The sequence below is a fragment of the Microcebus murinus genome, chromosome 20, assembly GCF_040939455.1.
Source record: "Microcebus murinus isolate Inina chromosome 20, M.murinus_Inina_mat1.0, whole genome shotgun sequence".
In the NCBI taxonomy this organism is placed as follows: Eukaryota; Metazoa; Chordata; class Mammalia; order Primates; family Cheirogaleidae; genus Microcebus; species Microcebus murinus.
Window position 1 is genome coordinate 28,183,832 of NC_134123.1, and position 17,746 is coordinate 28,201,577.

A 17,746-nucleotide genomic window follows, 5' to 3' on the forward strand; every position below is an offset into this window, starting at 1 on the left:
CGGGTGCTGGGGACCCCTGTCGGTGAGGTCACAGTCTACCGGCCTGTGCCCAAGTGTGTCATATACATGGGCTGTGAAAGTGAGCAGAGGTTTCATAATGACACGAGTTGTCATTTAGCAAGTCGCCTGCCCCGCGTGAGATCTCTGCTCCGACATTCCAGGGGGTGTCGCGGAGCCTTCCCTTTTCTGCTCTTCCCCCGTCCTTCACCACGTCCCCTCAGTTCCCAGCTTCTGTCGCGTGAATCGGCGCATTTCTGGGCGCCTTCCTGTTCTGCAGGCACCAAGCTGCTGAGTCAGGAGGTAGCACTTCTCCATCTGCTTCTCATCTTCCGAAATGTATGTTGATGTGTCTTGTTCACTGAACTAAACACTTTTTCCCCCCTGTATTATACTTCTAATGGAGTTTCTGCAGGGAGTGCAGACAAAAAATGCTTGACTTGCATCCACCTTGTCCAACCAGAAGCTCCCCAAAACAGTCTGTGCTTTGTTCCCCCATGCCGTGCTCCCCCAACTAGAGGATGAGAAAGAATCACACAGGCAGAGAGCAGCACGAGCAGCTGCTACTGCCATGGCCACTGCGGCCACCACTACCCCCTCTAGCATCTGTGTTGTGGGGATTGGCACCTTTGACAAAGTTATGAAGTGCAGCGTGAGCAAGCCCCACCCTCTTCTCCATGTCTTTGCCTGTTGGCGAACAAACTGAACAGAGAGAACTTTGTGTTCCAACTCCGTGTTGAATGTTCCTGGACACCGAAGGGTTCTCTCTGCTCACTAAGTGTCATTCCTGAACATGAATTCACAATCGCAAGATGCCCGATCTTGTGAGCAGCTCTATCTTCTCCTGTCCTTGAGACCACAGCCTCTGGTCCTCACCCTCAACCCTACGCCCTACCGTTCTGGGTCCAGACCCTGTCTTCTTCCCTGAGAGACTTTTTTGGGGGAGACAAATTTATTGTTATAACATGTAGATTTCACTCGTCATAGAAATGTGCTGTTTTCAAGGATGCTGAACTCAGAGAACACAGTTCTGTGTGAGCGCTGGAGTCGGACAGGTCTGGATTTGTATTCTGACACCATATTTCAAGAGCTCTGTGCAACCTTGAGCAACTTCCAACTCCTCAAACTTTAGTCTCCTCATCTCTAAAACGGGGCCCTTGTCTACCTTGCAGAATTGTTGCAGTATGAAATGAGACAGTGTTGCACGGTTTCTAGAATGATGTTCAGGACTCATTATTAACTCAATACATGTCAGAAACTATGTTACTTTGGGCCAGCAGGGCCACCTAAGTGAAATCAGCTTTAAGGTTATAGCAACCAATTTGAAAAATGCTTAACATTCTCAAATCTATGTCATTGTGTCCCCCAGGTACCCCAAACTTGTTTGGGTTTACACCTTTTCACAGTGTCTCACTTGCCCCAGTGATTTTATGACCCTGAGGTCCTGATCTGTTTTATCATGTCTTATGATTTTCCTCAAATAATTCCTTCTGCTGTAGCTGTAAGGCCATCACCAGTGGACTGCTGGAGCTATGAGCCACCAGCTTCCAAGAACCAAGTGTGTGTATCACTTCCCAACTCTGCATTCAGTTAATAGCTTGCGATCGGTCATGAGGAGACTATTTACACCGTGGGAATTGGCAGGCACTACAAATTAAGGTTCCATCCCCCACCCCATTGACCCAGTGAGCCAGTTGTTCAGCATTTACCAATATACCACTGTCACCAACCCTGCTTTTCACAGATGTATCATTTAAGGAAAGGAAAGCAATTCATGGGAAAGTGAATTTTAATTATCAGACCATCTTATTACATTCCTCACTGCCACAAATGTGTGCTTGTGGTGGTAAAGTGGGCTTTCTGATTGCCTTGGAGAGGCAGTTCCATAATGCCAGGCAAAACATATAGCTTGGCAATTCGTCTATTTGCTCCTATTGTTTCCTCCTCATTGTGGTGAAAATGTGAGTACGCAGGAAAAAGGACGGGGCGCATCTCACCATGATGGGAAATGGTTGAAATATGGGCCCTGGAGATGCTGTGGTCCTGGATCTGAGACTCTAGCTTTCCAATTACCAGCAAGTTACGCATCTCTCGGCCTTGGAGTATAAAAGAGAACTGAAATCCGGGTCAGTTAAGGATCTGCCTTTATATGTATATATGTATAACAGTTTAAATCACTTGGTCATTTACCAAAATCCAGGGAACAAGAGCAGGTTCAGAAAATAGTGATTTTTTTCACTTTATATAAAAATGAATCCCTCTCTTTTATTTTATTATTTATTTATTTATTTAGCTCTTTTATGAGCTCTTTCCGAGCCCAGGGACTTGGTGGAAAATCCACCCTCTGATCTCTGGTTTGAAGAAAGCAACACATGGAATCCCCCCACCCCTTATTATTTTTGTCATGGGCAGTTGAAGCCTCAGCCTTCATTGTAGTTTTAGCATCACACCCGAGAGTCTAAGATGCCCCTTGGTGGAGCAGCCCAACTAGAGACACTGTCTTTCCACTGGATAAGTGACAGATGTCACTGTGAGGGCCTGACTTCTGTGCCTCAAGCTGCTGGACAGCAAAGGGGTCAAGGGTACAGATGACCCATGTTCAAAATTCATCGCCTCTGCTCAGTAGCTGTGTCACCTTGGGCAAGCAGCTTAACTTTTCTGGACTTCTTTCAGGTTTCATATATATTAGATGGAAGTATTATAAATGAGAGTACCCATCAAACATTTAATGCCAGCCTGGGACCCTCAAAAACTGGTAGCTATTTACTGTTACTGGCAGATCAACCACAACGATAACTCAAAATCTTGACCTGCAGGTGTGCAATGCTCCCGCTCAGCGTGCACTGTGGACGTGTTCCTATTTATCGTGGTGCACTTGTGAAGAACGGGGGTCCGGAGCCCAGAGATTTGGTTCAGCTTCTCACTCTATCACTCGCTCCTTGACCTGGGCAAAGGGCGTCGCCTCTTTGGGTTTCAGTGCCCTGCCTTGAATTGGGCAGAACAGGTGCACAATTCCTCACAAAGGATTTGGCACATGCAGGGGGGACCCTCACAGAAAGCATTAAAGGTACATGGAATCCCCCCTGGCATGTGGCAGGCAGGTGGCACATAATCAGGACTCAATGAACGAGAATTACTTGTTATTAGGTCATTTTTCTGGCTTGAGCCTCAGTTTCCCTCTCATTGAAATGGGATGCTAATACCATCACAAAGCTCTTGCAAGAATTCAGCAAAAATTCTCCACCTTGGCACCTAGCCAGCGCCGCAGAAGGTATCCAGGCCCTGCAAGGACTCCTACATTGAGGGGACTACTTGGTGAAGTCATTCAATTAGGAATCCAAAGGGTGTGCTAGTAGGGGACAGATTCTTAGCCACCTTGACAATACAGGGACACAAATACACCTCGGTGGCAAGGTATATTTGTGTGCCTGCCTTTTTACCAGGCAGGGGGCATTTGTCGGAGGATGAATACTATTAGGTGTGGCAGCCAGAGGGAGGGGGGGAAAAAGCAGAGTAAGATGTTCCTTGGTGCACCCGTTGTCATGAGTTCAGCATCTCTCTGAACTGCAAGAGCGGGAGAGTCCCAACCGCAGTTGCACTGTCGTGAGAGCGCCTGGTGGCCGCTGCCAGATGACGCGCGGCGCCAAGCCTGGCCAGTCTGCGGGACGTCTCTGGCGCGAGGAGCAATGTGCAGGCGGGAACGCTGCGGGGGAGGGGCCTGGGGCCTGTCCTGGGCCACCGTGCAGCCTCGCAGGCAGAGACGGTGCCTCGGAGCCCGAGGACACCAAGCTGGAAGCCAGGAATTGGAGGACCTAGAAACGGAGCTCTGAAAGGAGGAGCGGGGTCCCTGAGCGCCACGAGAGGGACTTGGCCCCCAGAGGGATCACATGACCCCGGCAGGGAATACGTATCCCCTTCGCGGGGCCAGCGTTTCCAATGTCTACCTGGTTCCAGGGTGTGTAGCGTGCGTGGCATGTGGAGTCAGAGGCGACATCAGCCACAGACAAGAATATGGGACTTACACTGAGGCAAACTCCATCTGGACCTTAGTTCTGGTACTTTCCGGTTGCGTGGCCGTGAGTCATTTCCCCTGCTTTAGCCTCTGCCTCCCCTCTGCAGTAACACCTGCCTGGTGAGCTGAAGCTGTCGGGAGAATCCAAAGTAACAGCGGGTCATGGGCACACGATGGGGCCTCAGGGCCAGCAGCCGTCACCACTGTCGTTGCTGCTGTTTGACTCTGCCGTTGGGATTGGACTAACCGTCCCTGCGGCAGCTGTCATGCCTCACACTCTCCCGGGACAAAGACATGAGGGTCTCAGGGTGGTTTGGAAGGAAGATCTAGAGATGACTGAAGGGCTGGCAGGTGACCGCTATGCTGAGATGATACCCGGGCTGGGTGATCTGGCAAAGGACAGGCACTGTGGCCAGGTGACTGTCTTTAGGGCAGGCCCACAAGTGGATGTGGGCCCACAGGTGTGCTCGGGAGGACTGTCCAAGCTGGAGGATTTCCACCCAACCATCTCATGCCCCAGCATGGTGCTAATACCAGCAGCCATGGCCTCTCTGCTGTGACAGCGTCTGTCCTGCCTCTGATGCCATTAGCTGATTAATCAGTTTCCCTGTGCCTGTCTCCCATGCGGCCTGCCCACCCCTCCGTCACAGAGCTGTGGGCCCAACTCACAGACGCTCCCAAGATGCTGGTGGACATCAGCATTTCAGAATCAAATGCCAAATTGGACAGCCACGGCTTGAATGGATACAAATTGGCATCTGTTCATACACAGGCCACTTTTGCTCTAAGGCTAGTTGATTTGTGGGCTCTGAGTTGGGGACCCCAAGCGATGCCTACTTGCTGGGAATAGTAGAGGGAAACTAGTTCTCATGTTTTGAGGCAAAAATTCACCTGGTAGAACAAAAGAGGCAGGTTAAGTGACTCTATGAGCTGTAATAGAAATGCATATGGACCCACTGTGGGAAGAAAACTCAAGCCAGGACGGCCTGGATTTCAAAAGGATCCCACCACTTACTAGGGGGAGGGCACTAGGCCAGCCAAAACCCCTTCTTGGCCTCCGTAGTCTCATCTGTAAAATGAGGCTAACACTCCACAGGGAGGGAGACATATAATAAAATGTTGGGAAAATACACAAGTTTTCAAATGGAAGATTTGAAAGAAGGTTGCAGCAACCACCCACCTACCCAATCCCTAGACTCTACACTTTTGCTGTGCTTTTTTCTAACAGCACTTGCCTGCCCCCCATCTGTACTTTGCTCTCTCCACCCAGAATTTCACAAAGGCATGTGGAGGTTTAAGAGGAGCTATGTGTAAAGGGCCTGGGGTGGTGTCTGGAATTTGGGGGCACTTCACAAATGATGGTGGCAGTTGTTCAAATGTCGGTATCCCAGGGACATGGCTGTGAATTTGGTTATGGCCCACTGTCACCAGGGCGCCAGAGGACTGTGGGATGCACTGCTGGTTGGGTGGGAGAGAAGGGTGGTCGCTCCTGGGATCTCTAGCCCAGAAGGCAGAAATTTCTTTTCTACTTTTAAGTCCCTTGAATGAAGGAAAGGCAAGATGTTTTCATCTGCACGCTGCCTTCTTTAAGCTTTTAATAAACAGAACCGGAGCCTCCTTTGAACTAGTGTCTGTTGTACCCCAGAAAATGGACAAACGTCATTACTTATCCTCACAACAACCACGTGAACGGGATGTTACTACACCCACTTCACAGATGAGAAGACTGGGGTGCAGTGGCTTGTCACAGGACTTCCAGGTGGCAAAGGCAGGACTCTAATTCAAGGATTTCTGGCTTCAGCTCCTGGGTTTTTTCCACCATCCCACACTGCCACCCGATCTGCACAAAGGCCTGGATCTTGCCACCTCCTGCTGCTTCTACTGATTCCCTCCAGGACTGAAGAGATGACATTGATTCTTGTTCAAGAAGTTAGAAAGGGCCTCTCCCCTTCCCTGGGTGAACACAGAGGGTTTTTTTTTTTTGTTTTTTTTTTTAAATGGAAAACTACAGGGAGCAAGGGCTGCTTCACAAGAGAGTTGGATTGGATTTGTACGTGATGCCCGAGTTGGCTAAGTTTTCTGAAGACCTAACTCTGCAGCATTCTTCAAGGGCTCTAGAGAGTCCCTTGTGCCATCGAATTAAGTTTGGAGACTTCAATAAAAAAGTCCCGAAGGAAACTGTCAATTAATGCATGTACACAGAAGCATCATACTTCGGACCTTCAAACACAAACACTGTTTTCCAACCATTAAAAAGTTTACGTCCTGCTTGGTTTCCATAGATACCCGAGATAATAGTCTCCTTCCTCTCATTGAAGAGTGAATGTTGTTCGCTTACTTTTTCTTTTCCATTCTGTTTATCTTTGTCTTTCGGATGTTTTCCCTCCATCACCACGTATGAAAACAAAAGATAACTAAATTGAAACCTGGCAGTGTAATTTGTCTGAGGAAGACAGCTTGATTTATAAGCCCAGGTGATTTCGTTTTTGCACATCTCCTGATTATTTTGTAGTACTTGCAGGAAAGAGATGGAGAATTTTCAATTGATCGAATTATTTCCCCAGTCCATCAAACACATACACTAAAAAGGAAAATGGTAACAGTCTTTTAAAGAGCAACTGAGTTTTAATAGTGTATAGAGCAGGGATTGGCCAACTATGGCCCATGAGTCAAATCCATCTCGCTGCCAGTGTTTGTGAATAAAGTTTCATTGGAATACAGCCATGTTCATCCGTGTACATGCCCTGGATGGCTGCTTTCACAACAATGGCAGAGTTGAGTAGTTGAGGTAGAAATTATATGGCCCCCGGAGCCTAAATTATTTAGTCTCTGGCCCTTTGCGGAAGTTTACTGACCCTTTATATACAGGAAAGAATTGGGGGTTGGGCAGCATTTAATAATTTTGTCCCTTTAGCTAATTACCTGGTCTTGATGTGACTCCTTCTCCGCATCTTTGAAATGGGAATGATGGGACTCTTAACACTGTTTTGGGATGTGAGAACATAGTAAGAGCACAGTAAATAGGAATTATTTCCACTTGAAATTCTTTTTGCTAGAAAAATCCAAAAGAAACCTACCTTATGATTCTGGACTTTTTTTTTTTTTTTTAAAGAAAACCCAAGAGAAGTGTGTAGAAACCTGTGCCAAATAGTTCAGGTGTTGTTCCTGGGCCAGTGTATGCCCAGCATCTCCTTCCTGGGAGAAGGTTCCAGAAACTGGGTGGGACACTCCATTCAGGGGGGAGAAGGCAAACAAAAGAAGCCACAACAGTCTAGGAAGAAATCTTTAATTTCTATTCAGCTTTAAAGAGTTTGAGAGAGTTTTTTTTATCCCCCCTGTTAACAAACCAGTTCAAGTACATGCCTTCAGATTATAAAAGTACCTGAAATTGCCTAGAATATTAGCATGCATAGCTTGTTAGTATTTACATATATTTACATAGGGAAACAAGAGAAAGATCTACAGTTATTTACAGTCTACATAGAGGAAAAGAAAGGCGGCTTAATTGTATTTCCTAAAATACAGATGAGTCGTCAGCACATGCATATTTAGATAATATTTGCATGATAGAATGCAATCTTTAAAAAAGACATACCTTTGTAACTTTCTATGCTAAGGTGTTGCATAATCAAGGTAAATTTTTTTTGTTTGTTTTGTTTCTACTCTATTTGCATCAAGTGCTTTAAAATGCTCACTAACACCGAGGCAGAATTATTTACCCTGGCAATTAAAGCAACAGCACACACGATCATTTCCTACTAACTAGCAACACGCTGCTGGTGAATGAAATATCTATTGTTTCTCCTTACCCATCGACCACTGTGAAGAGATCTCTCTGTGTAAAGGCAGTGCCTAAGCTATCACCATTAATTATGGAAGTAATATAAATGAGACACTCTCCACAGTATGTTCTAAATGAAATATTAACAAGGCCAGCGTCTTTGAGCCTGAGAAATGATCTATTCCAGTGAGCTCTCTATGAAAATGCACCTACCTAACGAAGACATGCCCGACTTGAAATAGTGGGGCTGGACATCGGGGGCCTGCCTCTGAGATCTGAATTATTGCAAAGTACATCCCTCCTAATTCGTTTCTGGAAGACAGAGTTAAGAGTTAATTTCTTACCATGATGTGGGCCCCATCGGGGACCCTATGTCTTTTCCCCCAATGCCTTTTTCGTACCGTGTTGCAGAATATATATGGGACATGGGTGTGAATGAACTGTCAGCCTTAAAATCTAAACAAACAGCCTGTTTGAGGTTTGCCCTGAAATCCTGCCTGCTCACAAAACAGTCAGCTCTTGGTTTTCTAGAAGACTCTAATGTAGCAGGCAGACTGGGTGAAGTCATTTGTACAGAAGGAGGGAAAGGGGGAAGCTGTTTGTTTCACCTATACTATGAAGATATTCTTTGCACCATTCTATTAGAACTGAACCCGTTAATTCTGCCTGGCAGTAATTTCAAAGGTTTATTTCAGTGTACGCGGCGAATACAGATGCATACATTTATATACAGTATATAGAGCTAGCTATAACGGAAGTGAAAGTAGAGTAAAGATGTAAAATGTTTCAAATTAACACAAGCTAAGTATCTCTTATAAACACTCGGCAGTCCTTCGGCACTGGCATCAAGGTGGCCCCCTTGGAAACTCTCAGTGACAGACCATCACGTTTGTCCCATGTGGAAGGAAGATGCTATCGGTCACATGCTTATTTCGGTGGCAGATTTCTATGGCTCTTCTGCTCTGCCATTTCAAACTAACCCACGGAAGAATGAATACCCCAGCACAATTGTTCATCCCAGCACGAGAACTCCCCATTCAAAATGAAACGGTACTTTGAGCATTGTGAGTAGTCCAGGCGGCATCAGCAAAGAATGCACAGGGAACTCTCGCACGGATATAAGACACAGTCAACGATAACTTCTCTTATTTCTAATAAGACAATCGCTCAGGTCCAATCAGTTGTAGAACACCTTTGGCGGGCACAAATGAAAGGTGGAACACACATGCATAAAATCACCCCCATGTATAGTACTTAAGCCCTTCCTTTTTCCTTTTCTCATTAGGAGCCCACCTGCCCCTAGCTCCCACCCCACCAAAGTGTATCTAGGGTCTCACAATAACAGGTCTCAGAAAGACAAAATGATTCTAAATATTATGCCTCCACTCTTTTAAGATGAGACATAAATCTGTCACAGAACCCTTGGAACATTTATGCTGAGAATTCTGGAACACAAAGGAGGCATGGAAAGGGCTTCATTTATTTTTAAGGAAAAGTTCAGAACAGTTTGTCGACTTGAAAACACAGGCCCTGACAGCCTCCCAAGGTCACTCTGCCCTTCAGTCCCCTGATAGCCCAGGGTAAATGCCTTGCCTGCCCAGAACAAACATGGCTTTGGACTCCTCTGGGTGGTTGGGATTGGCTGCCTATTCCTCCCCAAAATTAAGGCTAGGGAAAACAAATATATTCTTCTGCCTGAAAAGAATTCTTTCCAGCTTTCCATCCTCAACCTACTGGTCTCTGGGCTTGTTCCCGCAAATATTTTGCAAAGGAAAAGCAGTAACAGTCCTGTGGACTTCCCAGCTCATTCCACTCCGGTCTTTAAGTCAACCTCTTAAAACTTCTTAGTGATGTTGCTAGAAATTCATGCCTTTTGTCAGGGAGAATGGCGTGGCTTTTGTATGGCAGTTCCTTTCAGGCTGACTTGGGCTTGGGGGCATACTATTTGGCATGCCCTGACTGCAAGTAGGAAAGGCCCCAGGTCAGCTCATAGATTCTCTCTGAAGAGAGGCCTGCGAACATATGGCTATTGTTTGAAAGCCATATGGCATTCTTTCCCCCTCAGATGTTTCACTCAAGATGTCCTTTGCCATTTTGGGTTGTGGCCTCTGCTTGTACCAATTGCATTTACAGTGATGGACAGGCATGCCTCCTTTCTTCACTCTCCCTCCTTATATTAATAGATGATGTCCCCATTGCCAACTGGGGAATGACATGTCACTTGTCCTGGGAGAGTCACCTGAAAATGACCCCGAGGTTTTCCAAAGTTGTGAACCTTTTTTTTAGGAAAGAAACTGTTTTCCTTGTGGCAAAAGGTAGTATCTGAACACACACCACCCAAGTCTTTTCAGTCAGAGTGGGCATGTTCTGTTCCACAGGGCTAAGAGTCAGGATGTGACCTAAATGGATTCTCCAGAACACTCTCCCAAACTTTTACAGCCTAGAAACAAATATTGGCTTTCCTGATCATCTTTGCTTTCTTTCTATTTGAGAAATTGGGTGCGTGCCCCTTCTAGAATAAATGTTAAGAACAGCCCATGAGTTAGGAAAACTCCCGAGGGCTGACAAAGAAAGTTGTATTTCAATACCTATAGGAAGTATTTCCATGTATCTAAGCCCATATTGTTCAAGGCCTTTGTAGGAATCCGTTGTTAGGAGTTTGCAAGAATTAATTTGTTAGGGATTAATTGGAGGCGGGAGGGGGAGGGAGACCTGGTGGAGCATGTCGGCCATGCTTCTACAAAAGGCCACGCTCGTTTCCATGTGCAGGGATTTATAGGATGGAGTTTGCTTAGGTTTCACTGGTTTGGATGTTCACGCTCTGAAAAACCGTGATCATCATCAAAGAGTAGGTTTCTTAGATGGGCAAATCTGGCACCTGGAGGTGGCATTTTTAATCAGGTGACTTTTTTATCGAGGGTCATTTGCTATTGGATCATGCCAGGTGCTGCTGAGTCTTCATTTTTGTTAATCCAAATGGATGTAATTTCGCTTTAGCTCACTGACTAAGTCAACAATGGAGGAATCTCCTCTCAACATTTCCCAGGTGAACCCATGACAGCCCACACGTTTAATTTTAGGCCACATGAGGGCGTGTCACTTTATGGCCAGACGTGGGCTGGCTGAGAAGCAGCAAAGGGGCAGAAGGAAACTTGAACCCAAGAAGACGAAAGGGGCAACGTGCCAATATTCGTGTCTCATATCCAGGAAGGAGGTTTCGTATACCAACTGGTATGGATTCTGGAGTCCATCAATCTACGTGATCACCTGCGTGACTTTGCACAAGTTGCTTTTGATCTCTGATACTAAGTGGGCTTCTCTGTAAATGGGAATACTCATTGTCCCTGGCTCGTAGAGCTGTGTGAGGGTTAGAACATAATGCTTGTACAGCTCTGTGCAGCGCCTGGTGAATTGTAGCCTCTCAGTAAGTGCTAGTCATTGTCACCACTTGAACAGTCTCCAATGCTACAACTCACTGGGAAGGCAGGACAGTTTGGAGCATGGGGTAACTTTTGAGTAGAGATCTCTGTTCTCTTCTACCACCTCCCTTAATTTTCATGGAAATTGGTGTGTTCATTGATTAGCACTTTTACCAACTTGAATTGTATAATTATATAAGCATCACAGTAGAGGAAGAGGATGACTTATTGGCGTGGTCACATTGACCAGGGAGCCCTGTGAACGAGCCTCATTCCTGTATGGGCTGCATTACCTTACGGACACATGGGATACGAGGCACAAATGTGTTCCCTTAAAACATTGTTCTTAGACAGTAAGCAGGAAATGCATAACCTTTCAGAGCAGCTTGCTTTTGTCTGTCTTGCTAACCAGAGATAGAAACCATAATTGTTTTTGAGGAATGCCTGTGTCCCAACACCAATGTATCCAGAGATGAACTCGAAAACACCACACTCTACCTTTCTGGTAGAGTGCTTACCAACTCTCTTCAGGCAGTGTTTTTGGGAAACAGGGACAGACAGAGAAGGCGTGGAGACAGCCATCATTCCACACTTGACATGGGTGTTCATCGCCCCAATTATTCCGCTCCAAGTGGCGTATGTATTCCCAGGGCCACTGGATAAGGTGGCTGCTTTTGCAGTTGGGAAGTGTCTGCTTTACCTATCAGACCCCAGATGAGTAATGGTGAAAGCTCAGAGGGTTTGAAGAGGTACTTGTCTTTACGTTTTACCAAACCCACTCAGTTCGGATCATTTGTTTGTCCTGGGAATCCAGTCTCGTAATCACTGCCCACTTCCGACAGGGCTTTTCTCCTTTGGGGTTCTAAGCCTGATCTAACTTCCACGGCGTGTTCCCTTCCCAGCTCTACTTTGTGCTTAAATTGATTCATTCAGCATTTGCTGAATAATGTCGTGGTATCAGTAAAGCAGTCCTGCAATAAAGCAATCTTAGAACGTCTGCTACTCTCTTGCAATCATTGAATATATAGATATGCCATGATATTGTGTCTATTTGTTAATACATATCATAATTTAATCTACTTTAGGACAGGAGTCTATTCTTTCTTTTAAATAAGCATGCATTTAAAAATAGAGAAACCTGAAAACTAAACATTAATCGTGTAACATGTATCCCTATTAGAACGTATTATATTAGAGTACTAACAATGCATTACACATATCAATATGAGTGGTTTTCTTTCCTTTACCATATATTATTTATCAGAAACCTCTGTACCTTTTCCTTTAAAGGAGTCAATAGTCATTTGTATTCCATGCTGACAGCTACAAGCTGATGCCTAGCAGTTATCAAATAAATGTTGATGAAAAGCAGCTACTTAACATTTTCATCCCAACAAAGAGTTTTGGAAGGGTGGGTAATGTAGATCTGAGGGCCTCGACTGTAAATAAACAGCAACTGCCTTCTAAATCCCACGTTTCAGTAGTTGAAGATTGTGCTGCAAATCTGACAAATGATTTCTGAAAGAGAATGATGAACCCTTATTACCAAGATACTCTTAACTTAATCCCAAACAAGATTCCTGGGTAATTTTACATACACTATAAAGATTGATGGCACAGTTCTCCTCTGGAAGCTCACAAATGTTTGACTAGATGGGAAATGGCATTCAGGGATGATTAAACATTCCACGGGCCTTCCCAGAAATTCTAAGTCTTGTGTCGTCAACACCCTAACTCATTACCGTTGCTATGAGACAGAGACATCTCTCCCCAGTTCCCACGATTAACAACCACATGCATCCTACAGGCTTCTGATAAATTGTTCTAAAAAAATGTTTGAGGGAACACATAGCTCCAGCCAGTGTTTATATGTCATGGTATTATTTTATCACATTGGATCAGTAAGCAACAGTGATGACTGGCAAATGACTGCTTCAGATATTTTACAACAGAGCTGTTAACATTATTTTCTTTATATGGCTCTTTCATCTTTTGTGAATTATGTACTGATGCCCCACAAAGTGGCATGAAGTCACCTGATGGTGATTAAAGTGCTCTTAGAAAAAAATTTTTTTATCAGTTTAAAAAGGCTTTATCTTGTATCAGCAGTACTTGCTTGTTTACTAATGAGATTTCACTAATATGGCTCAGTCTCATTTTGATGATATGCAGACTGAAAAGCTGATGAGCCACAAATGAGAACTGGTTATTAAATTGTCGTCACATCTGATCACATAAAGATGTCACTCAGAGGTTGCCACTGGTACAGCTGAAAAGAATTCCCCAAGAAGCCAAAAGGGTAGTTGGCATGGGAACAAGATATTGTCACTGCTTAATTGTCCAGCAAGGGAGGAAAGGAAAGTTAGTACCCATGAGTACCGAGCATGCATCCGAGAGAGAGAGAGAGAGAGAGAGAGAGAGAGAGAGAGAGAGAGAGAGAGAGAGAGAGAGAGAGTGTTAGTTTTTGGCGGATGTACTCAATGGATCTTTGGAGTGGAGAAGGTGGTCTTTGCTTTCACATGCTCCCCTGTCCTCACCTGTGTTCTCCTACAAAGCTACAGCCACTTGGGATGGAGTTTGGATTGTGTATCACCCCAAGCCTAGTGGCAAAGGAATCAAAGTCAGCTCTTGCTTTAAAGAAAAAAAAAAATGGACTTTCCTAAAATGTATGGTTTTCAGCCAAACATAGGTTTATATGAAATGAGGCCACTTGCAATTGCTTTCAGATTCCAGGGAGGGAAAATGCACGCCCCCAGCTCCCTCACCATCTCGATTCTGCATCAATGTGACTGCAGAACTTGTTTGCAAAAATACGGTTCCAACAATGCAAGAGTGCAACATGACATCATCTTAGAAGGTCGTGGTGGCAGAATATTATGCTGGGTTGGGAAGAATTCGCTTTTTGCTTTCCCAAGTGGCCTCCTTTGGTGTTTTCTCAGGATTAGCAGAACCGTGAAAGGGGGGTCTGTCATGGTGCATGAACGCCGATATTATCACCTCTCTGGTGCTGCGGGAAGGGACTGGGTTTGGGATGAGCTGGCGGGATTCTCTCTCTCCACTTGAGAGCCGATGGCAAGTCACCTGACTGACCACTTTGGTGGTTTTGGCAGATGCAGAGCAAAATGGAAATCTATGACAGATCTCTAGAAATGTTTACAAAACACCATCACCACTCTCAACTCTGCTAAGAACCCAGGCCAAAATGCTGTTTGGCTTGAGTTAGCTAGGTGAGCATCTCAATTCTCCGATTTAAGAGGTACTTCTGCTTCCCTTTTCCCCACATGGGATGCAAAAGAGTCTGATAAACCACTCAAATTTGTTTGGATAAATGTGCCAGGTGCTAAGCTCAGGGTTATTAGGAATAATAATTCAGTGAAAGGAAATTTGGATGACATGAACTCATATCCATTAGACTTGAGCCACACAAATCAATTGGAAGAGAAACAGCTGAATCCAAGGTAATAACTGGCTATTTGGAGTGAGGATGGGAATGGTACCGGGGTTGGCATGGTAACAAACCAGTTTCTACATAATTAAGTTCAAGTCATGTCTGTTGTTCAAATTCTGGGCTCTCAGGATGTGCCCCAGATCGTCGAGCAGCCAGTTATTATCAAAACCCACGTCTTGGTCTCACTCACGCTCTGCACGCCTCCCCCTACCACTAGACCACTCATTTCTGAGACCAGCTCCGATGAGACCGCAGACCCCGACACTGAAGCCGAAACCACCACCACCACCACCACCAACCCATCTGCTTTAGAGCACATTCCTCAACTTATAACACCCTGGGACCCTGGTTCCCGGATTGGCCTTGGCTCCCCAAAACTTTAGAATGCAAGCACGGGGGGTGGGAGCCAACCCATCAGGGGTGCTTCTGCATCAAGCACTTGGGCACAACTTCAGCCCTGTAGGGGCAGCAAAACGGTCAGCTTTGGGTGAAGAAGAAAACCCATTTCCCCCACAATCAAAGGTCCTCAATGTTTTCCTAATGGCGACCTTATCTTCGGTTCCCTCCCTGGGTCCTCTCCCGATCAGCTGATAATTAGTTGATGCAGCGAGCGCTGTGATGCACATAAATAATCATAAGATGCCAGATAAACTGTATTGGTTTTAAATTAGAGCCGTGCCTACCGTGTCTCCCTACGAGCAGCAGCCTATTATTTTTAATTATGGCTTGCAAAGCAAAGTGGTTTCCTGCCCTCTTTACACGTCGCTGACAGTGTTCTGTCAGTCCGGATGACACGATGCCCCATCAGTGCACACACCCCTCGCCACAGCCCCCACTGATCCTCCAAAGCGCAGACCAGAGAGACCGACGACAGTCCTTGCAACTTGCATTTTGAAATGGGCTGGGAGGAAATGGACCCCACCTCAAGCCACAGTCCCATTGTAAACTGGGGCAACTGTGGCGTTTAGGAAAAGGTCTTCACAGGATCTGGATGAATGAATACACGTGTCGCGTTTACGGGGAGGTGTGTACATACGGCGGGGAGTACGTGTGTGTGTGTGCGTGTGTTTTAAATGTTTTCACACAGCATTGCAAACCCTTCCCCTAGCAGCACCGGGGCAAAGAATAAAGGAGAGGTCTGGCCCCAGCCCCACTTGGATTTTCTACCTGATGGGCCGAAATTGAGAGTGGTTGGTTTAATTCAGACAGAAGGTTCTATAAACATCTTGGTGTCAAATTACATTCCACAAGAAGTAGTCCAGGGGTTGCCTGAATTTGCTCGTGCGTGCTGAGGGAGATCATCTTTTTCTGTTCCCGAGGAAGAGGCGCCTGCCATGATTTATTGATGGGTGTATTTATTTTCGAAGCCTTTTCCTTAGACGAGGTGTCAGAAGTCACACCCGCTTTACAAGCAGAGTTTATGGCCTCATTTTTCCAGGATGGTCGCATCACCCGTTTTACAGTCAAGTGCTTTGAGTTCAGTCCCCTTTGCCACGCCGGGATTCAGGCGCAAGCGAACCAGGTGGGGGGAGGCTTGCTAATTCCCAGGCAGTCACGGTGACATTTCATCACCCCTTTTCTTAATTTTTGTTTTTTTTGTGTGTGTGTCTTTCTTGATTTCCAGCAACAGGGAGCTGCCACCACTGTCTTCTGCGCTGCTGCCCCAGAACTCGAGGGCCTGGGAGGGATGTATTTCAACAACTGCTGCCGCTGCACCCCGTCGCCGGAGGCCCAGCGCGAGGAGACGGCCCGGGCCCTGTGGGCGCTCAGTGAGAGGCTGGTCCAGGAGCGACTTGGCAGCCAGTCCGGCTAGGGGGGCTCGCGAGGATGGGCGCGCACCCCTGCCCCGTGGGCGTGCACACGCGCCCGGCGGCTGCCAGCACTGGCCCCCGTCCAGCTGTATCATCCAGGGGGTTTCCGTGTCCCTCCAACACAGCTCCGCCACAGTAAAGGAAACGAGCAGTCACAACAGAGTGGAAAATCTTAAGTACCAATGGGAAGCAGGGAATTGCAGGGGCAAAGGGACAGGATCGCTTCTCCGGGGCTGGGTTAGGCACAGGTCCTTTTGCTCCGTGGGGGCGGTCTGTTTGAAAGCGAAAGCTTGCATGGTACGTGGGTTCCTTCTCTCCCTGTGGAAGCACAAGCAATCCTCTCTCACTGTTAAGAATAGCCCAGTGTCCCCTTGTCCTACCCGGCTACCACCACGGCCACCACTGTAGCCAGGGGCTGGCTTTCTCCTACTTAGAGAAGAAAAAAGCAATTCTCCTCCATCCTCGCTGCATTGATCCAGGAGATAATTGTTTCATTCATCCTGACCAAGTCGGAGCCGGCTTGGCAACGACCGGGGAGCGAAATCTCAGAACCTTGTCCCAGCCGGCAGGGATGGCGGTGACACTCAGAGGTGGAGTGGCGTAGGCAGAGCTGCTGGGTGGCAGAAGGACTGGTCCTTGAGTCTCTTGCCAAAGCGGTACAAAAAATTCTTTTGAGATTAAAACAAATTTTGCAAATCATTCCCTAGATACCTTTGACAGGCAAGAAAGGAAGCCTGAAGAACACACAGGATGCTCCGGGGTGGGGCTCCCTTCGTTCATTTACAGTTTCAGTTCTCCTGTGTCCTCACTCTGCTCAAATGTCCTTCTGTCCCTCCCCTCCTATGCTTAATAAAAGAACATGCTTAGATATGATCACCTGAAGTTTGTACTGCTTCTTTTCAATGTTCGTTTCAGTTTTTTTGTTTTTGTTTTGTTTTTTTAGAAAAGAAATCTAGAGGAAAAATAAAGCGCTTCTTGTAGACGCCAGGAAAACACCAGTCTTGTTTCTTCTCTGAGTTTGTGTTTTGTTTTTTGTGCTTTGTGGCTGTCTGTGGGCCAAGTTGTCTCACGCGATTAGCATGCCAGCATCGTATTTTCTGTTGAAGAAAGAAAGAAGAGAGAAATGACTATTGTTTAATTTCACCTTAAGATGTTCTGTCATTACTTACAAGTGGGTTATTTCGGTGCTCTATGGCTTGCTACCCCTGTGATTACCAAGTGCTTAGTGATTAGAGGACATCCCGGTGTATTAGAACTGCGCCGTTAGAAGGCTCTTCT

The 17,746-nt window shown here is 46.1% G+C and overlaps 1 protein-coding gene across 2 annotated transcripts in view; it reads left to right on the forward strand.

Moving 5' to 3' along the window:
* Positions 1-17,341, forward strand: part of WWOX (WW domain containing oxidoreductase) — a 915,638-nt gene extending 898,297 nt beyond the window's left edge. For both annotated transcript variants that reach the window (XM_012749330.3, XM_012749333.2), the window contains one exon: positions 16,282-17,341. In XM_012749330.3, coding sequence (XP_012604784.1) covers positions 16,282-16,430 — 149 coding nt within the window. In that variant the 3' untranslated portion in view covers positions 16,431-17,341. The remainder of the gene's footprint in view (positions 1-16,281) is intronic.
* Positions 17,342-17,746: the final 405 nt, after the last annotated feature.